Source organism: Apodemus sylvaticus, chromosome 14 (genome assembly GCF_947179515.1).
Source record: "Apodemus sylvaticus chromosome 14, mApoSyl1.1, whole genome shotgun sequence".
NCBI classification, from domain to species: Eukaryota; Metazoa; Chordata; class Mammalia; order Rodentia; family Muridae; genus Apodemus; species Apodemus sylvaticus.
The window spans coordinates 69,495,814-69,517,756 of record NC_067485.1 but is presented as its reverse complement, the minus strand read 5'-3'; the positions used below and the strand labels follow the sequence as shown (position 1 = coordinate 69,517,756).

Below are 21,943 nucleotides of genomic sequence, written 5' to 3'. Positions count from 1 at the left end.
TAATTGGTCACCGGAGCAGGAGGGCGTATCTGGGCGGTAGCTCGTACCTGCCCAGGGTCTCGAGCTCTTTTAATCTCCTCTCTCTTTTACATACTCCCCCTTTGCACAGGGTTTCACTATAGCACTGTATGCTGAAGTTCTAAAGAGTTGGTTCCTTAACACAGCTAGAATACACTTAACACCCGATACCTGACCTCAGGCTTGGCGGATATCGACTCTGGGGAATTCGACACAAAGGGAAGCGACTTGGTGCTGATTTTGTGTTTACCTGAGTATAAATAAAAGTTCCGAGCCTTATCAGGTGCCCTTTCTCTTTACTGACTTGATCGGTGAAAGGGTGGCACTGCTGCCCAGTGTTGCCTGGGAATGGCCCGAGTACTCGAGACATCGCCCATTCATATTGTTGCCATGGACACAGACGTTCATTCCTTCCAACAGCACAGACTTTGATTTGGCAGCTCAACACTAAAGTCCATTCCCAATTAACTGACTTTTAAATGTTGGACTGATTGTAGACATTCAGGAAAAGCCACAATGAAGTATTTTGGATAATTACTACACAGTAATAAAAAACTAAAAAACCAAAAACCATTGTATTAACAGTATGTTTGTAGACTCCACAAACCCACAATAGCATACAATGCTGGGCAAAGCTCAGAACTGCATGCAAGACAAGGGGAATCTAATGTTCATTCAATTCTTGCACATTTTTATTGACGGGTTTTATTGTCAGTTTTAATGCTATAATTTCTGATCCAGAATCTTAAGCTAATGTGATATTATTGTATCCTTTAAATCTAGCCGTTCAAGAGTTAATATGAAAAGAGCACTTTTATAAACCTTCTAAGTTATTAAACTACTTTGAGATATTCATAAACTTAACTAGTTTTATAAACGGTATATTCATAAACTGTATATTCACAAACATAACTGTTATTTATAGTGTAAAATAACAGCAATCATTGAAAAGTAAATTGACCATTTGGTTTTATATATTATAATAACCAAATAACCAAATGCATAGTAATTTAGAGAACTACAGGAAGCATATGTTTATAGAAAAAATCTGAACATAAACTGAATTGATATTACTGGGTTTTAGCACACATCTATGTGAAATAAGTTAGTAGATTACTCTGAACAAAATGTATAGAAGTGATTGCATTTTCATAAAGGATAAAAAAATCCTTTAAATTAATTTTTGTTGCCAGGCGGTGGTGGCGCACGCCTTTAATCCCAGCACTTGGGAGGCAGAAGCAGGCGGATTTCTGAGTTCGAGGCCAACCTGGACTACAGAGTGAGTTCCAGGACAGCCAAGGCTACACAGACAAACCCTGTTTCGAAAAACAAACAAACAATAATAATAATAATAATAATAATTTTTTCTTGTAAGTTTTGTGTTACACAAATGGTAATTATTTTTGAGATATATTCTTTTGGGTAAAATTCTAGTGGAAATATTGCCAAGTTTGCAAAAAGAAAACAAGGACCAAAATAGTAGAGGTTATATATAATTTTTATTAGCTTAATTCTGCCACAGTTGTCACTGGGTCATCGCGGTTCCGTTTGTCAGACTCTCATCGTGCGGCAGGCGCTGTGGTAAGCATCTTACACAGAACGCTCTTCTAATCCGCAGAATAGGCGCTATTTTTATCATTTCATAGAAGGCTAATTAAGTCGCCCGAGGCGTAGGGACACTAGCTAGAGGCAAGGCTAGGGTTTCAACATAGCAGCCTGGGCTCAAGATTCTTCACATAAGTTGTAAAGACGTGCATCCCTATAAGCCCTACTTATTTGGTTTATGTGGCGCGGGGACCTGTGCAGGGGAATGGATGGCTATAAGGGCTGGAGCTTTGCGTCCCTAGAACGGAAAGAGACAGCGGGTCAGAGTTCCGAGGTAGAAGCAACTGGGCTAAATACGGAGAGCCAAAAGGACGGGTAAACCTCTCACAGAACCAGGCTCCAGGAACTGCTCGGTACATCATCATCTGCAGACAACCGGTCAGAAGCGAGCCAGGCTGGTTGCTACGGCAACCACAGACTCTCGCGAGATAGAATGCACGGCTGCGCAGTGCTGCTCAGAGCTCTGTCCCTGGTTTAGAGATTTTTCCCGAGACATCGCTACACTACGCCTGACGCCCCTAACTGGGAGGGACGCGATGCAGACAAGTAGGTAGGCGGGGCTCGTGTTCTGCGCACGCGCAGTGCAGGCGCACGTGGAGGCGGCGCCGGGGTCCCGGTGGTGGCCGAGTTGCTGTAGGGCATCGATCCGTCGCGTGGTCTCCGCGGGGCGCTTCTGCACAGGTGGGCGCGTGCGTCCCTGTGGTCCGAGTCCCAAGCCTGTGAGCACCCGGGCCACCGCGGGGCGGGGGTCATCCAGTGCCCGGTCGTCCCGAGGTTCTTTCCCGCTGGCCTCACAGTGGATCCCTGGCTCCGGAGGTTTCCTTCCGTCGCGTGCTGTGACGTCTCTCCGAGACCGCGGGAGCGTCTCTGCTGCGGACAGCCTTTCCAGGGTCTCTTCACCAAATCAAGGTCTGTGACGCGTTTCTAATCGCGCCACCCTCCTGAAAGGCTCTCTGGAGTCACCAGCTTGTTCTTACCCAATGACTCCAACTCTAGCTTCTCTGTTCGGGCGATACCGAACTTTACTACTCTTCTGGGATCGCTCACTGCCTGCTTCCTTCTTCCTTTGGAAGGAATTCTTTAAGAGGTTGTTATAGTCGTTTCTTCCAGATACTCGAACTAAGGCCGCTACTGCTTGTTCCTCAAGGTATCTCACTACTCTGGTTTTAGGTAGTAAGCCGTTTTTATTACTCGCAGAAGCTTTTTGCTTTCCCCAGTGCCTAATGGCCTGCAGCATCAAGGATGATTCATAATAATTTGGTAGGAAAAAAAACCCATGTGGCATGTGAGCGCCATACCAGACACAGTGTGAGTTGAATAAGTACACGAGAAACCAGAGGCCTCATTAAATAGCCAGAATCTGTAATATACATGGTGGGTGAAATGGGAGCGTGAAAAGGGAAACATTTTGAGTTTGCAGTCGATCCTGTAGGCAGTAGCAGCCTGCAGACATCGTTGGCAAGGTATTTGAGCATGCTCTGTATTCTTAAGCATTTTAAAAATTCTGTATTGCATGGCGGGCACTTTATGTAGACTTGGCTTTTTTTTTTTCCATCTCCCCTTCTAGGTTCTTGAGTATCAGTGAAGTGCATCGCAATCTTGCAGTCCCTTGGTTGCAGACCATCTAACTGTGAGTGTCCCTCGTGCAAGGCAAGTACAGTAACTGACTTGCAGTTTGGCAAGAGCTGTGGTGGACCGTTTGTCTTGCTTCCTGGTCATTTTACCTAAAGCTAGCTACCAACTGCTGGCAGTCACCTCATTAGATTTGGATGGCCTGTTCTTGCTGTTCTTACATCTCTGAGCTTGGGAACATGCAGCTAATGGGGCATCGATTGGAATAGTGCAGTGCATGGTGGGGAAAGGAAGCAGTTATTAATAGCCAATGACTGTAGCAGTGGGCAGCACTGACAGAATCAAGATTGCAGCTCTTACTGTGAGCCTGTAACGCCATTTCCAAAGGCTGTTTAGTTTGGAAATGCCACCTGTCCCACACCAACACCTCTAAATGTTGGGCAGCTTTTGACCAGCACCTGAGGCACAGGAATCCCAACTCCGTAAGCTCTAGGGTGAGAGTCAGCCACAGGTTGTTTCTAAGATGGAGCCATGATTAAGTCTTCAGAAAACCTAGCTGTGAGTTGTACAGTGAGTCTGCTTCCTAATCCACGCCGGTGAACTCTGTGTTAGGAACTAGGATGCGTGGAGAAAGTGCCCTGAATGAGAGGAACCTTAAGTAGAGCGGACTTATTTGAAGCTTGTCAACCTGGTCTTGAGAGTTCTCCGATGAACTCTAGGAAGGAGACGGCGGAGAAGAGGAAGTATACAGTTGCTTGGGGAAGGATAAGCAGGATCTAAATGAATGAATGCCCGATAAGAGTGCAGTTAACATCCTAACTTGTCTGTAAGGTTACTATATTAACCTTCTCCACTAGGAAGAACAAATAAACTAGTGTTTTGTATTTTTGGTTTAAGACAGGGTTTCTCTGTGTAGCCCTGGCTGTCCTGGAACTCCCTCTGTAGACCAGGCTGGCCTCAAACTCAGAAATCTGCCTGCCTCTGCCTCCCAAGCACTGGGATTAAAGGTGTGCGCCGCCACTGCCTGGCCAGTGTCTTGTTTTGAATTTGCTTTTGGAAGGAGCTCAAGCTCATTTATTTCTCCCTAATGGTTCAATCTCTGAAATTTCTTAACAATTTTTTCCTGTTTCATGAGATTGCCCGCCAAAGCAGTCATCTTATAATCACGTGAGAGGGAAAATATGTGCCTGCATGTCTCAGATGTTTTAGGAACTTGGGGATCTTGAGAGGAGGGGAGACTAACAAAGGAGTTACAAAATCTTAGCATGGACATAGATTACTGTTTTGGTTCTTAAAATCTGACCTGGTTCATTATGAACTTCGGTGCCCAGACGAGGTAAGCTGTGTGGGCAGCTGTCTGGAACACCATCCGCCCACTGCAGTAGCTCAGTAAATGTGCTTATGAATGAACGAAGGAGGGGCTGGCAAGATGGTCCAGAGGGGAAAGGCATTTAGACTACCGAGCTTGTGGCCTGAGTTCAACCCCGAGAGACTCTGACAGAGAAAATCTACCTTGAGAGCTCTCCTCTGACCACATGTGCTATGTGACCCAAACCTAATAAATGTTTTTAACATCTTTAAAATCAACTTGTGGAAGTCCAGTTAGAGTTTGGAAGAGGCTAACAAATTTGTAAGAAGAGTAACACCAGTCCCTGTCACGTGCTTGTTGAGTGTCATGAAAAAAAATAGGGGGTATTTATGCATCTCTAATATGAGGGCTTCTTTCCAAGGGTTTTCAAGATGGCTGCAGCCCCTCAGGCTCCAAAGAGGGGCTCTATTCGGAAGACTAGACCTCCGGTTGTAAAGACATCACTGAACAACCCTTATGTTATTTCCTGGAGCACCTTGGAGAGAGAAGACATACACTTTATATTACAGACTCTGGAAGACAAGTTTAAATCTATTGGACTTCAGAAAATTGAAGATAAGAAGAAAAGGAAAAAATCAGCTCTTATAAAAAAGCAAAGGTGCGGGCCAGATGTTGAGATTAACAAGGATCCAAAAGAGCAGGATGGGGATCTGCAGGCATCAGGGTGGACATCTGTACACATCAGAAAACAGCTGGTCATTGGTGTTAATGAAGTCACCAGAGCTCTGGAGAGGAATGAGCTGCTCCTGGTTCTAGTGTGCAAGTCAGTCAAGCCTGCCGTCATTACCTCACACTTGATTCAGCTGAGTCTAAGCAGAGCTGTTCCTGCCTGTCAGGTACCTCAGCTCAGCCAGAGAATTGCTCCCGTCATTGGCTTAAAATGTGTGCTAGCCTTGGGTTTCAGAAAGAATACCATGGACTTTGCTAATGAAGTAGGAGCCATCATTCCCAGGGTACCCAGCTTAAATGTGCCATGGCTTCCAGATAGAACCCAAGATCCCACAGACATTCTCGAGACTGAACCTTTGGAGAGCCAGGACACAGAGATTTTGGACACTTCATTTGATGACCTTACAAAACTTAGTAAGAGGAAGCTTGCAGAAGGTGGACAAACTTCAGCTGTAACACTACAACCCCTTAAAATAAAGAAACTCATTCCCAACCCTAATAAGATAAGGAAACCACCCAAAAGTAAAAAACCCATTTCAAATTAGTTTTATATGACTTGTCACTTCATGTAAGGATATGGTCAAAATAAGCACTGAAACAAATAAAATCAAATGTATTTACATATATTCTTGGGATCCTGCATGGAGGTTTTTTTCTCTTTGGGTGGGGCAGATATGCTAAAACTTAAAACCATGAAATACAGAAAACACTCAAAACAATGATTAACAAAACCAAAGTTTATTAAGACTAATGTCCATGCGCATATAAATTCACTGCTTTAAAGGCTGGTACAATGCTTGCTTGCAAGAACATCAGTTTTCCTACAGCACTTAACATTTCTCTACCGAACTTGGAAAATGGGCCACAGACAAGGTGGTGGGCTAGCAAGGTGGGCGAAGCAGCTGAAGAAGGTCCTCAGTTGCAACAGAGAGACACTGAACGCCAAGCAGGACACTGCCTTCAGAAGCGGCATATCAGTTTTACTTTGTGGTAATTTGGCTTTCTTTGTAGGTAAGCATCAATGCAGGCCTGGGAGAAAGGCTTGGTTGACACAGGAAAAAAAGCCTGAAAAGGTTGTTTTAATAAGAATTCCCTCCCCGCACATCATTAGTTTCCTTGTAGTATATAACGTCTATCAAGAGTACATTTGGGGCAGAATATGTGCTTAACAGCACATACAATCCCTGGCTTGATCCCCAGCACCAAAAACAAACGAACAAAAATCAAAGCAAACAAGATTACAAACAGTAAACCAAACCTAAGCCCAAGCTTACTACAGCAGTAATGTGACTGACATGTGGCACAAGGACAGACAAGACAGTGATGGGGGGGAGGGGCGGTGGAGCTATCAGGGCCTTTACAAACCCACCCTGTCTGGAAATCATTCTGGAATTTGGGAGGTGAATAGGATAACAAAACTTTTTCATCCCAAGTTTTGGATGAACTTAATGGGCTATGCCACTTTGTTCTACTTGATGACAAATTTCCTGGTTTTGAAAGGAAGAAACCTTATGGGGCAGTGTAACTTAACATGAGACTGTTGCTTTTACATTTGGTTTTAATAGCTATTTTATATCCAATCAGATGATCTGGTTGAATCAGATTCTCTAAGATACCAACTGCTCATGTGCTTAAATTATGAAGATACCACCATTAACTAAAGTGATAGCTCTGTAACTGCAATGTGCAGTAAACAAATCTCTAAAGGGATGGTTTACCAGTTTCCTCATGAGGTAAATAGTAAATAAGCCCATGACAAAAATCTGACCTGAAAACTCAGTTTGTGTAAGACATAAAAATGAGTGCAATAATTGCCAAAGAGTTGTAGATCCAGATTGACTAACTCACTCACCTACTACTTGACTTTCCACAGTGCTGCAATGAATAGGTAGTTTCATTTCCTGAAGATGTTCTGTTAGAAATTCAACAGTTGGGCATGTTTCAAGTGAGAAATCTGTCATGTGTCTAGCATGGTCCCACTTCTGCACCACTTGTGGGGCCCAGGAGCCAGCCCCCTCTGGTGGTGGTATCAGGGATGACGCAAATTGTGGCCTATTTAGGACATGTCCACAAGAGGCCAGAAAGCAAACATTTTTACTTTGCAGGCAATACATACAGTCCAGTCTATCACAACTTCTTGATTTCCCTTTGTAGCATGAGATAGCCCTAGGTAGGACATAATGAAGATGTGTCTGTATTCTGATAAAATGTTTGGATTTCGTAAGATTTGCATGCTACAAAACGTCATTCTTTGGACGATGTCCCCCCCACTATTCAAAAAAAAAAAAAAAAAAAGACCATTCTCAGTTTGTGAGCTGTACAGAACAGCCAACAGGTGAGACGGCCTAAAGGTAACATTTGGTGACTCCTTTCTAGTAGGGAGGGAAACGCCATGTTGTCTGGACTGGAACAGAGGCACTGTAGGAAAGGCAGGAAGAAGTATCTACTTTGTGGCATCCGACTCAAAGGCCCAGTCTATACAATGGCCTTGTTTAGTATTTTCCCTTGGATTAGTGGCAGCATATACACATATATGTACACTGTGAAACTTGGCTTTCAAATTCTAGGTAAAAACAACATCAGTAACAAAATTATGAATACTTATTTACAAGTAAGACATTTTCCATTAGCATGACAATTTTCATGATAAATTAAAGTCAGCATAAAGGAACATGTGCAACTTTGCATAATAAAAACATTCAGACCATCTGTGTGCTGACAGCACTACTACACTCCTCTGGGCATTTAATCTGACCTTAGAGCTTCGACTTCCTTTCCCTCAAACACCTTGACCTTGCTGAGAAATGAGATTGCACAGCAGCCGCAAGGTCTGATCAGTGAGCTGTGTACTGTGCACACTTGAACAATTGCCCCAGACTTTGCTTTTGAAACAATCCACTGGCCTGCTAAAGAGCAAAAGACAAACCTGTGTATTTACGGATTTGGCTGCTATGCTTATGGGATAGACCTGTGTATTTGCTGATTTGGCTACTATGCTTAAGGGATAATAAATGTGCTAAGTCACTGGTACATTTTCATATTGCTCCTTATAAATGTCTACCACATGTCAATTCTGTAATGCTTCCAGAAGCATCATGTAAGGTGATACACATATGGATCCTTGTTCTGTTTTACAAGTATATCACCATTTAGGAAACAGAAAAGCAGCAGTGACTCTACCAACAGCAAAGGGTTTCTTAACACGATGCTGCCACTTCTGTTTGGGTCACAGAGACAGTCCCACTTCGAGAGTGGGAAGACTACATCCTCTTTTTACTTTGAGAGCTCTGTGGACACCTTTAATCCCTCCCACATATTAGTCAACAGTGGAGACTGGCTCCCAACACCCTAACTAGAAATGTGTACAGTTGGCCATCTATTCTGATTGTTAGCAACTACTTCAGTTTCACTCAACTTGTGCTTTTATTCTTCTTTGGAATGACAGTTCCAGGCATCACTAAATAGAATATTAACAAATGAGAATGTCAGCCTTCTAGAAATAACATATCCATCTACTGTAGAACAAGTCCAACCTAAGGAAAGAAAAATGGGATAGTAAGACCAAACGGACGAGGAAATCAAATAACACTGGACAGTCTATCGATCTGGGTTTTAAAAAGTCCCTTTGAGGGCTGGAGAGGTGACTCAGCAGGGAAGAGCACAGGCTGTTCTTTCAGAGGACTGAGGTTCGGTTCCCAGCACCCACCCACAGCTCACACTGTCTACAACTCCTGCTCCTGGGGCTCCAACTCCCTCACACTTGCAGGCAAAACACCAATGTACATAAAACAAAAATAAATAATTACAAAGTCCCCTGACCTTCCTTCCAAGTTGGCTAAGAGGGCAAAGGCACTGCCATAAACTGAGGACCTGAGTTCAGTCCTCGAAGCCCTGGGAGAAGAGAACTTGACGACTCCTCAAATCATCAGTCCTCTGATCTCCATGTATGTTGTGACGTGTGTGCTCACCCCCTTTCCTCTCCCTCATACACACATAATAAAAATAAAATAAAAGGCCCTTTCATCCTAAGGGTGTCTGTATGGGATTGCCTGAGTTAACTGAGTCCATTTACAATTTCTCTCTCCTCTCTCTCCCTTAACCCACACACATCTCTCTCACACAGAATAAAAACAGTAGGAACAGATAAAGTCCCTTGATCCTGAAGGCTGCTGCATGGGACAGGGGTATCAGGCTCACTCACCTTTTCAGAGTCTGTCCCTGGACATCTCCAGTTGTATAAGTAATACTGTAAGTTGCCATCTCCTATACCAAACTTGAGTTTTTCCAAGAAGGTCTTATTTTCCATCAAATCTAGTGCATTGAACACATCAAATCCTTTCTGCAATATAAAAAGTTTAAAAGTTTTAATTTAAGTGCAAGGGCTTAATGTGTTCTTTGTATTCTATATCCCTGTATAACATTCAATTCCTCTACAGTCGTTTAAACAGGTACTTACAATAAATAAGGCTAAGTGCCTACAGTGTAAAGCCACACACTGAGAACCATCTTAGAAGACTATATTACAGAGGCAGCTGGCGCGGGAGCTGGAGAGAAGGCTCCATGGTTAAGAGCTACACTGCTCTTGTAGGGGACCTACAAGTTTGCTTAAGGAAATCCAAGTAGTCCAAAAATCAACTCAGTACTCACCAATTTGGCTATAATGAGGGCATCGTTCATGAGGTCCAGCAGGGGTGTCTCTGTGTGGATATTGTAGAAGGAATAGGCAGCCTTGAGGCTCTTGTGAGCAGGGTGGTGCATAACCGTGGAGGGGAGCGTGTAGAAGCTCAGGAAGTCAGTCAGCTTCCCACTGGGGCTCTGGGGGACAGGGAAGCAACAGTAGTGATGTTTCCTTGAACAAGCATTTGATCAACTGATGCTGACCTCTGACTTACACCCATCTTTCTGTCCAAACAACTGAGACTACCCTCTCTGTAACCCAGTTGGAGCCCTTCAAGCTGGGGAGACTAAGAAGCAGACAGGTGGAAGTTTAGCTGAAGTGCGAGGGAGACGGCAAGCTCTTCCGAAGCTGGTCCTACATGGGAAGTTTCTCCAGGCTGACTGAGCAGCCAGCGTACCACACTCAAGTGCCAGAAGTAGATGTGCAGCCATCCAGGCTGAGGACCAGAGGATGCCTCCACACTGAAGCACATACGGCTATTGTCAAGAGGAAACAGGGCCGAACTCAGAGCTAGCTACTGAGTGGTGAACAGAACACTATTTCAAAGAACATGGCCACCCAGTTTTGGTGTCTGGCACATGTTCTTAGAAGTGAATAATGAGAGCTAGTTACTTCAGGAAAAAACAAAACAAAAAACAGACAAGATTTGTTTGCCAATACTGAGTTTTAGCTCAACAGAAAATATAACAGTATTCATAATTATCTGAAAAGAATTGTGTGTGGTAGTGTACATCAGTAATTCCAACTTTCAGAAAGCTTGGGCAGGAGGATCATTAGGTCTAAAGCCAGATGACCCAGGTTAGATTCCAGGTTAGCACCCACGTGGTCAATCTCAACTGTCTGTAACTATAGTTCCAGCAGATCTGATGCCCTCTTCTGGCCTCTGAGGACACAGATATGCATGCAACGCACACATATACATACAGCTACAACACCCATACACATAAGGTAAAAATGAAAAGAATCCAGAAGCCACTCTGAGCAGCATAGCAGGCCTGAATATACCCTGGGCTACATATTGAGACCCCCATCTCAAAAGGGGAAAACCCAACCATTATCTGAAATAAAGTTAAATTATGCACCGATTTTCAACTCTTCAATCTTTCATGGTAGTTATCTTCTTCATATACTTCAAACAAGGCACTATGTCACAATTAATTGAAAGTAAAATCAAGAAAAGGACCATGATTTTAAAAATGTGAAATTATTCATTCACTAATTTTTGGGAGAAAAATATCTGGGATTTTTTTAGGTAACATGCAAAGGGTTTACTTTTGTTATATTAAGACATGGGGACAAATGCCAAAATCTTACTACATTTTGAGCATTGTAAATAGCTACTGATCTAGTCTATCACAGGGAAACTCTCTGGGTAACTCTTTATAGAGTGGGCAACTTACAAGGCTCTGGAGACACACAGGTGTACAAAGAGGCTTTAGAAGTCAAGAAGTGAGACCGCCTGTTCACTTGTCACTAGAAATGTCTCCCGAGTTACCCTTACCACAGGCCAGTCTCTCCATAATTGCCCTGTCTCTCCATAATTGCCCTGTTGCTCCTGTGATCATTCGGCCAGCAATACTTGACAGTGCTAAGTAAGTTCTGTGCGCAGTGATGCAAGCAGATCCGCAGTCACTTCTAACTGGCTTTCTCTGTCTTCAATAGCTTGTCAAGGCCAATTCTACTTTCTCAGTCCAACCTTACTTCAACCGCTGAGCCTCCAAGTGAGACAACATCTGAACAACCAACTCAGATTTATAAAATAAAGTTGAAAAACAAACCATGTTAAATGCATCTAGTAAGCATCGGTCAGAGTCTAGATCGCTCCTTCTCCTCCCTCTCTCGTCATCTGAAGCTTACGGCAATTCCTATTCCAGCCAGTTACACAAAAGTGAAAGTAATATTAAAGTCTGGAGCATAGCTGTCTAGGGTGACTAATTATTAGCTTTTCCTAATGAGAAGAACAGAGGCACAATAAACAGAAATGTAGCCTAACTTCTCACTAGTAACTAGTGAAGGCGTAACTAGTGAAGGCGTAACTAGTGAAGGCGTAACTAGTGAAGGCGCGCTAGTCCAGGACTAGCCCTACAGGGCTAGCAGAAGCCATGGAGGAAAGCCATGGGCACACCATGATCCTCCTCAAAGAAGTGCCAACCTGTTCTCAGGATTAGCCTATCAGCTCATCTCTTTACCTCCACTACGAATGTGTCAATGATGTGCTCCCTGGGGAGAAACCAGTGGGCCACTTCCTCATCGTCCATCACCGGAGCTAGATGAAACTGCTTCAAGTAGATGTTGATCAGTTCTCGGACTGCTTTGATATCTTTTGGTTCCATCGGTCTCAAACCTGAAGTCTTTGTAACCTTGTTGGAAGAAAAACAAAGCAAAGCCAGAAGTTAAATAGGAGAGAGTAAATGAATTACTGTGTGCTCAAAGCGTGGCCCACAGCCCTGCCTGAGGAAACTTGTTCGAGACTCTTGGCGCTAGACTTGCTTTAGTTATTAAGAACCAGGATTCTACTAAAGCCTGAAGCTGGCTCTACAGGCCAGGCCTCCGGAATTCCAGCTGTTAGAGAGGATGGGGCCTGGGAATTAACTGCAAGGTCAAGGCCTTACAGAGTTACAAGTTCAAGGCCAGTCTGGGCAACTTAGTAAAACAGACAACTGACTCTCAGAATAAAAAGTAAGATGGTGAGGGCTGGTGAGATGGTTCAGGGAAGCCCATGGCCAGCTCTGAGCACTTGAGTTCCACCCCCAGGACCCAAATGTCCAAGGAGCTCAAGTCCATCCATGCACCTGGCAAAGGGATGACAAGTACTCCCACAAAGATAACATTATTAAGCAATGTGTCCTATCTTCTCAACCAAACAAATCAAATGGAACATTACCAACTGGTTTACATACCAAGAATTAAACAGATATGAGAAATATCACATTTTATGCTTTTTTCCCCTTGGAGAAATACTGGATAACTTTAGAAATAGCACAAATATACTAATATACTTTTTTTGTTCTCAATTACTTTTAAATATTTCTGAATTAAAAATTCCTAGGAAAAGACTCAGTAAATAAAAGTACTTGCTAAACAAGTCTGATAACCTGGACTTGACCCTCAGAATCCACATTTTTATCAAAGCCATATGCTGTAATGTGCACCTGTGACCAACTCTACAAAGTTGTCCTCTGACCTCCATACATGGACAACTCTCAGAATAAAAAGTAAGATGGTGAGGGCTGGTGAGATGGTTCAGGGAAGCCCATGGCCAGCTCTGAGCACTTGAGTTCTACCCCCAGGACCCACATGTTCGAGGAGATGCATGCACACAGAGACAACTAAATAGATTTTTAAAAAAACCCAACAAAACTCCCTAAATCAGATCATTATACTTTCTGAAGGACCCTACATAGATGTCCAAGAAGGAAGACCAATTTTATCTTCAGTGGCAGCTATGATCACCTATTACCTAGGGATTTCCAGGGTTCTGTGTCCTCTAAAATGTGTCTGTATACCCAAGTCACATAAAATTATTTTCTCTTGGGCTGGGTTATATAGCTCAGTGTAGAATGCCTGGACAACAGTGACACAAAAGACAAGATTATTTACAGTTATGAAGCTTTGTAGCTGAGACAATTATAACTGTCTTCAAGAATAGGTAGGAAGTCCTAAACTGAAGTAAAAATAGGATGCTTTTGCAGAACTGAATAAACTAGTCATGTTTTTTGGAGGTTTGACATAAAGCAAAGAAACTGTCCCAGTTAATGGGAGCATGTTACATTTCCTAAGTAAATGCTGCTTCTGATTTAAGATACTTTCCCAGCCTCAACTAGTAATCTCAATCCATGTAATCTGAGGTTTGTGTAAATATTTAAGTTAAACTTAAGAACTCCACTGAAAAGCAAGTATTATCTGGCAAACTACACAGCACGAGCTCCTCAGAGTTCATGGATTCCAGCGCAGAGCTAGGAGCACTCCTTATGGTTACTTACATGATTAAGAGAAGGTTTCTAACACTAAGATCACCAAGCATTATTAAAGACTATGCACACACTTTGTGTCCTAGTAAGCAAATCCCTTTTAACAGCACAGAGCTCAGACATGCTGACTGATTAATCCTGCTTTTTATCTAATTCAAATTCCTTTACTTTTAAGCCCCCTCCTTCCAATTTTGCTTGGAAAGATTTAACGTCAAATAAACAACATACTGTTCTTGTGATATTTTGTTGAGGAATGTGGCTTTTTCCCCCCTTGTCCAAAGACTGCCTGAGGTTTAAGTGGAGAGAGTCAACTTAATTCCATTGACAAAGGAGGTCTCAAAAAATCCAGTGCTGTGGTTTAGTCTCATGAATATGTTGAGCTCACCGGGCGGTGGTGGCGCATGCCTGTAATCCCAGCACTTGGGAGGCAGAGGCAGAGGGATTTCTGTAGATGAGGCCAGCCTCATCTACAGAGTAAGTTCCAGGGCTACACAGAGAAACCCTGTCTTGAAAAAAAAACCAAAAAGAAAAGAAAAAAAAGAGTATGTTGAGCTGTAGTAAACTTAGAAAGAAAAAAAAATTACAAAAGGTGTGGTTCTAGTAATAAAAGGGCAACAGGAAGTGCGATGGAGCTAAGTCCTGTGTCTGAGGAGGTAACACATTGAGGAGTGACATGATCCCATCCACCTAAGCTTATTGCTTATGTATTTGCCATTGAACGAGGAATAGTTGTATCTAGGCATTATTATTACCTGGTTATTGCTTTCATTTGGACATTTAGTCTGGGATGAATACAATCCAGAAATGTATTTAGATCTGGATCCCGAGGAACAGTGCCATGAAAAGCTAGGCTCAGGCATGGTGATGCACACCTTTGATTCCAAGAGACAGAGGCAAGCAGATCTCTGAGTTCAAGGCCAGCCTGGGACTGATCAGGTTCCAAGTAGAGAAAAGCTTAGGTCCAGGTGTGGTAGCACACGCCTTTAATCCCAGCATTCAGGAGACAGAGACATGAAAATCTCCAAATTCAAGGTCAATCTACAGAACACGTTCCAGCACAGTCAAGCTTAGGCAGTGAAGGAGTTGGAAAACAGAACACTGGCTGTAATGTAATAGAACGAGGGGGGAGGGGGCATGGTCCATCTCCACCAAGCAGCAGAACTCAGGAGCTTTAGTCATATAGCCCTGGCTCTAGAGTGATGAGTAGAAGACTACTGGGACAACTGATGCTGTTAGCCTGAGCTAAGAAACTAGCAGTAATTAAGAAGAGACTAGCACCACAGAGGTGAAACCTTCTGGCAAGTGCTTTCTGAGTTGATGGCCCAGGACTGAGGAGTCATGCAAAGTTTAGGCTTGGCAGCATGAAGGTAGCCTATGAGAGCCTATTGGTGAAACCTAGTTACAGCAGAAGACCCCAGTGTATTGGAGATGCCAGTACCATGAGATGATCACCAAGAACAGCAGCAGCAGTGAGGTAGAGTCAACCTGTTCTTAGACTGCTACAGAGGGCAGAACTGGAGAAGTGACCCCAGCCCTTTAGAGGAGCCCAGAAGATCATGTGAGGATCCCAAACACTGGAACAAGAAGCTATAACATTGAAGTTGTCTTGGGGACCCCAAGATGTTAGAGATGCCAGAGGCACAGCATGCCTGCTGAGGAAAGCTGCTCACAGGAGTGGAACCAGCCCAGGAGAGAGAAGGTGCCAGACTCAACAAATCTGAAGGGAATTTTAGACCTGAAGAGCACATTAACATCAGACTGCTTATTCTTTGTTTGATTTAAGGAAACCTCTATGCAAATGAGTATTTCCCTTACAAATAAGCTAGACCTTTGCACCTAGCATACAGTGAGTGACCTGAGAGACTAAAATGGAACAGCATTCTTACCCGGTGAAACAATCAGGTATGGCTGAAGTTTTAATTTCAATTCACATACAGCAAAACATCAAACTGAAGATCTTATCCATAGCTTAGAGGGTCTGGACAGTCCACCTTCTAGCGATCATGCCTGGTGTGACCTATTCCTACTGGGTACAGGGGGACCTTTTATTTGCTGCTAACCAATTGATATTAGTGACTGGAGGTCTTTTTTAGGACTTGGCCGCACAGCGTTAATGGTTTTCATCTAACTGACACAGCCCTTCTATAGACTGCTCTCACTGACTTTGATGAATAAGTTATCAGCCCTGACAAGAAAAAAATGGTTCTCAGGAAACCAGGCAGAAGGTAAGCCAATCTTTCTAACAACCTTCTGAGCCTACTAGTGGATCTTTCCCCAGTCAACTTTTATAAAACTCTGGCCCTGGCAGACTGGCACCAAGATGGCTAGAGGCAGAAGACTCAGTTTCATGGTGCCTGCCCCTCAGAACCCATATGAAAATAAAAGTGTGTGGTGTTTTGTTGAGACAGAATATATTTTTTTTAAATTAATTAATTAGTATGAGTGCTTTGCCTGCATGGACAGTCATGCACTCCGTGTATAGTTCAGAGGCTGGAAAGGGTGTCAAGTTCTGGGACTCTAGTTATAGATGGCATGAGCTACCATGTGGGGACCCTATTAACTGCTGAGCCATTTCTCCAGTCACAAAACGGGATAGTTTTATGTAGTGCAGGCTGGCCTTGAACTCTCTATTCTCCTACATCAGCTAGGATCATAGGAATTCGAGACTATGACTGGCCTAAATATACTGTTTGAAGATGCTCAGTTGTAAAAATAACCAAGAGAGACACACTATGTCATTTAACTATACTAAAATTTTTAAAACTCAAACAAGTCCTTCCCACTGTGAACATAGCAGTTTACAAAGATGAAGGGGAAGGGTGGTGGCTCAGTGGCTACAGTGCTGGCTGCACAAACCTGAGAACTGAGTTTCGATCCCTAGCGTTCACATGGGTCTGGTGGCCTAACTATAATCCCAGCTTTCAGAAGGCAGAGATAGGAACCTAGGGGAAGCTTGCTAGCTAGACTAACTGAATCCAAATTCAGTGAGAAAGACGGAGAGTAACAGAAGAACACTGACGTCAGTCACTGACTTCACATGCAGATTTACCCCATGGGCAGCTATATACATATGAACATGAACACACACTACATACATTACACAAACAAAACAAAACACAAGACAACCTCCAAGACTGGTGCATATGCCTATAATCACATCCTCTGGGACACTAAGGCATGTATATTTTGAGTTTTGGGGGCCAGTCTAGGCTACACAGTCAATTATAAGTCACTATGAGCAATACAAGATCTTGTCTAAAGAATTAAACTTTTTTTAAAAAACTAAACTAGGGGGAAAAAACAGAGAGGTAACAACTGAATTTCCATCTCCCAAGCTGTTTTCTTTAAACCCAAATCCTGAGTTCTATGGTGGTTAAGATGTCAGGGGCAGCTTGGATTTTTCTTCCTTATTACTTTAGAAGCAATACCCCCAAATGCAAAGCTTCCCTAGACTTGCATTTAATCACATACAACTCTGAATGCATGAACTTAAAATACTGAAATCCCGACAGTATCCATTCCTGCTGCGGCAGTCTCTTTTCCCACCAGCACACACGCACAGCTTCGGTCTGAGGCTAGTCCTGCTCTTCTGCATCAAGAGCTGTGGTGTTGCCAACTCAGAGAGCCAGTGTGCCCTCACTTACATCTGGAAGTCTGTAAAGCTTCATCGTTCTCTGTAAGGTCATGTTTCTACTCAGGTGAGAAAACTTCACTTCCACCAGTTTCCTGGGGTTTAGGGATCGGTGCCAGTACCTGGAAGACAACCAAGGTTTCACTTTGTCTTAGCTTTTCCAGAAGCATCTACTTAATACTTATATGCTGTAGCTGGCAAAGTGATGGGTGCTGGCCCCCTCCCTATGCATTCATTTATTTGAAGATTAACAAACAAAACTGATTCATAAAACTGACTTGCATTGCTAGTTATGCCCCTTTGGAATTTGTGGCCATTTATCTCTTCCCCTAAAGAAGAATACTGCATTTTTAACATTTTGCATTTTATTTAATAAAAGAGGTATGCAAATTCTTAATGAGCCTCATGATTTTGTGTGAAGTGAACCAGTAGGTTTAAGATCATGAAAATATTTCTACAAAATAAACAGTATGTTATAGGATACTCACTGAAGAAAATTAATAATTCTGAAGAAGTCCTTGAATTTATGACTCTAGTTTTGACACATAATATATTTTGTACTGAAATATACCTGTGATGCCCATTTTTCTATTTACTAGTGTAATAATTTAGTAAGTTACAGTAATTTTATAGTTTTGTACTATATTTATTCCAAGGTTAGTCCTACTTGAATCAAGAGAAACTGTGGAAAGAGATAATTTATTATTACTATTATTATTATTTTTTTTTTCTTTTTGGTGGGGTGGAGGTTTGGGTTTTTCATTTCTCTGTATAGCCCTGGCTGTCCTGGAACTGAGACTGTGTAGACCAGACTGTCCTTGAACTCCCAAATGCTGGGAATAAAAGGCGTACACAACCACTGCCCAGCAAGATAATTTTTTGCTGTCTTAAAAGCAGGTTAGTCTAAGAACAGTCTGAATATACTCCCTCTGGAGTAACTTTGAAAGCCTGGATAGTTATGATGTCATATAAAATAGCTCAAGCCTTCTTTCTTAGCCAACAGACACATCTGCACTTCTGAACTGATACGATATTGTAAGGTTCCCACAATAGTTCAGACTAGTTTGTCTCCTAACCTACCAACAAACTTAGTAGCCCCAGCAAGCCCAAATTCCTGTAGATTATATCAGAGAACAATGTTTCTAGCAAGATGGTAGTAACCCCTCCCCCCGCCCCCACCCATCCCACACTGATGTCTGTGTGATGCTATTACCTGCATGTGGCCACAGGCTTAGGAAGAACCACTCCCGCAGTATACACAGCCTGAAAGATACCTTCCAGGTTCACTCTTCTGGTTATTTCTCGAATCAACACTGGGGCTACCCGTTTTGATCTCAGTTTCTTATGGACACAAAGAAAGTTGATTTCTACCATCCTCTTCACACTGACAAACAGATGGGACAATCAGCTCACACTTTAAAAAAGCAAGGCAACATTCTCATAAAGTTCCAAAGAATAAGATCATGAAAGACATCCTGTAACATAATATTCAAGAAAAATATTGCACTGTGCAGGCCCTTTACAAGCTCAAACCAGACACTATTTTCTATATCCATTGCCAAAATGATGAATTCTAAGCCAGGGAGACTTGGCCTCCAAGATCTCAATCAGAATTTAAAACTTTGGTTTATTTTAAATGGTGTAATTTGAATGTTGGATCAGATATGCCTCAGAGAGTTCCTAAATTTTTCCTGCAACATATATAAATGCAGAGGGGAAAAAAAACCCACAACTAAACACACACACACACACACACACACACCTCATTCCCCAGGACCCCAGACCCCAGGCTTGCCCAGTGTAGAAATGGCAAGGTATTGTGCCAGAACATAACAGATTCCTCAAAACCCAAGAAGGGCCGCGATCAGACCGAGCTGACACTTTTCCAAGCTACCATAAGCCTCCCAGGGCTTCAAAGCTCAGTCCTGACTTTGGATATGCATGTATTTTATTTAAATCAGTGTTCTAAGAGCACATGTTCATATCAATCAGGTAAGCAGCACATATAGTAAACAGACATATTAGCTATCAAACCTCTGGCTTTCACAGCTGAGTATCTGACTTTCAGGGTTGGCAATCCAAAGCCAAAATGCAACACACATATGTGAGTTTATAATTTCCTCTAAAATTGCTAATTTTTAAAGAAATACTAATTGATGGCTTTGTTTATTCTATACATAATACATACATGCATGAATGCATGCATACATACATACTGTGTACATGTACAAGATTGAGAGACAGTGAAAGAAAAATAAGAAAAAAAAGACAGGGAGGGAGATTTTTCTTTGAAATAGGATGGAACACTGAACCTGGAGCATGAGAATTATTGGACAACCGCATCCTCCTGGCTTTTGATAGGAGTGTCGGGGATCCAAACTCAGGTCTTCATGCTTGCAGTGTGCACTTATTACTAAGCTCTGTCACCTAGCTCTGGACTGTGTAATTTTTAAAAACCTGGTTTAATCATAATTTGGAGGACACACAAACATGCACAGGCCTTAACACATACCTGTCATAAATTCGGATGTTTGCTGGGATGGCACTTATGAAACCTACTAACTTTTTATTTGAAGACACTCGGACTCCACAGTGCCACTGCAGAAGCCATCCTGGGGGACGCAGAGCCCTGAGGTAGAGAAGAGAAACACACCAGTTAGTATATAAGATCACAGGAACAAAACAAGACCTCCTGATTTAACAATCCATCAATGGCTCGTGACCAGCCAGGCATACCACAGGAGAAACTCAGGTGAATAGTCAAAGCGGAACATATTGTCATCGTCTTCCACGTAATTCTCATTCAGTAACGTATACAGCTCCTTCAGCTACAAGACAAAGCAAATGTCAAATTTAAGGCGCTCTGCCGCTTAGACACAATATGCTTAAATGTAGATGTTGAATTAAAGTCTTACCACTTCAGCATTACTCAAGTCTAAAGTGTCCCACATAAAGCCTTGTGGCAAAGAATACGGTTCCTGTCGGATATTGTCTTTGTCTGGTTCAATTGCACCATGAGATGTTATGACTTCATCTGGAGAAATAGAAAAAAAGAGGATATTACATTTCATAGTAGACTGGTAATCCCAAACAGTTAGCAACAGAAGTGAAAGAATACTTTCAGCTTTAGAAGACTTGGGCTCAGAATAATCTAATTAATAATAGTAATATTAATAGCAGCTGTATTAGTACATCCTTTATTATATATCAATGGTATTAATTAAATGTTATTAATAATCATAAATAGTGATAATTAAAAATCATTGTGGATTCCTTTGGAATGTTATTTTATCAGTTAAAGCAAAGAGGAACTGTATGTCACCTGATGGCATTATAAAATTGTAATTATTTCATAGCCTCAGCCCTAGGTTACAGTATACTGTCACACTGTGAGTGATACAAGCTTGATACAACAGCCTTAGAAATGGCCTCTCTTTCATTACATTTTCACAAATTGAGATTACAGAAGCCATAGTGATACCTGACCCCTCCCAGCAGCAAAACCTGAACCAGATTTCTAAACTGATTACTTCTGCGAACCTTTACTGCTCTGCTCACTAAATAGTCTGTACTAGGGTCCATCTTTAGTAACTTCTGAGTTCCCTACTCTTTTTGGGGGTAGAACTGTGTCCTGTTTATACCAGGCTGGCCTTGAACTTGTTATTTAGCCCATGATGACCTTCAACTTCTGATCTTCCCATCTCTATTTGAGTGCTAGAATTATGGACAGGTACCACATCTGACTGATGAGGTGCTGAGAATCAAACCAAGGCTTTGTTTATTGTGAGCACTCTATAAACTAAGCTCTTGACCCAGCTCTCAATTTCCCTTTTCCAATTCATTCTCTATATTAAATGTCTTGTGCCTGGAATAAATACAGATGTTTCTCCATGGTTCTTGCCTGCCTTCGTAGGGCCTCATACCCTGTATGTTCCTTATTCCCAGCACTGTAGCCTTTGACCTTAGGAGTTTGCCATGGCTCAGGGTATTCCTTTCTTTCCTGAGTCTGGTCCTCTGGTCATTAAGATATCAGTCCTTAGAATTTCTCAGAAGCTCACAAGTCATTTTCTCCCAGCATCTTTCAATAACTAAAGCTTTTTCCTATGAAAGATATCTAAGCCTGCTCTGCGTGGCCCCCTAATATATCCCTTCTTCTGTCCATTTCCCATCAGCATTTCTTGACCTGTGTCCTGTCCTATATCTGACATTTTCCATCTGCTGAGTAAGGACCCTCAGGGTCTAGTCCATCTGTCACAGAATCCTTCTATGAGAAGTGTATAACCTCTATCAGCTCCTCAGATATCCTCAGGGAAGTCCACATGGCCCCACTGCTGCCCATTCCCTGACAGTGTCCTCATGATGACTGTTTAAGGCTTGGCTCTTACAAGATGAACCTACACAGAGAACAGCTCAGAACAGCTGAGTGTTTG

The 21,943-nt window shown here is 42.5% G+C and overlaps 2 protein-coding genes across 12 annotated transcripts in view; one reads left to right on the top strand and one right to left on the bottom strand.

Annotated features, from left to right (window-relative positions):
- Positions 1-2,100: 2,100 nt before the first annotated feature.
- Rpp38 (ribonuclease P/MRP subunit p38) lies at positions 2,101-5,859 on the top strand. Of its 9 annotated transcripts, none has more exons than XM_052156511.1 (3): positions 2,101-2,169; positions 3,191-3,273; positions 4,926-5,859. In XM_052156511.1, the coding sequence occupies exon 3, from the start codon at positions 4,936-4,938 to the stop codon at positions 5,776-5,778; it is 843 nt and encodes a 280-aa protein (XP_052012471.1). In that variant the 5' UTR covers positions 2,101-2,169; positions 3,191-3,273; positions 4,926-4,935; the 3' UTR covers positions 5,779-5,859. The 9 variants fall into 9 exon arrangements, with proteins under 9 accessions (XP_052012471.1, XP_052012472.1, XP_052012467.1 ...); XM_052156512.1 differs by lacking the exon at positions 2,101-2,169 and adding an exon at positions 2,217-2,304 and having other exon boundaries at positions 3,191-3,253; XM_052156507.1 differs by lacking the exon at positions 2,101-2,169 and adding an exon at positions 2,217-2,304.
- Positions 5,860-5,955: 96 nt separating this feature from the next.
- The window catches only part of Nmt2 (N-myristoyltransferase 2), a 38,307-nt gene continuing 22,319 nt past the window's right edge, over positions 5,956-21,943 (bottom strand). For all 3 annotated transcript variants that reach the window (XM_052156502.1, XM_052156501.1, XM_052156503.1), the window contains 9 exons: positions 20,429-20,547; positions 20,250-20,341; positions 20,026-20,142; positions 18,727-18,897; positions 17,527-17,635; positions 12,101-12,271; positions 9,881-10,048; positions 9,435-9,572; positions 5,956-8,766 (listed from right to left, as the gene is read on the bottom strand). In XM_052156502.1, coding sequence (XP_052012462.1) covers positions 8,746-8,766; positions 9,435-9,572; positions 9,881-10,048; positions 12,101-12,271; positions 17,527-17,635; positions 18,727-18,897; positions 20,026-20,142; positions 20,250-20,341; positions 20,429-20,547 — 1,106 coding nt within the window. In that variant the 3' untranslated portion in view covers positions 5,956-8,745. The remainder of the gene's footprint in view (positions 8,767-9,434; positions 9,573-9,880; positions 10,049-12,100; positions 12,272-17,526; positions 17,636-18,726; positions 18,898-20,025; positions 20,143-20,249; positions 20,342-20,428; positions 20,548-21,943) is intronic.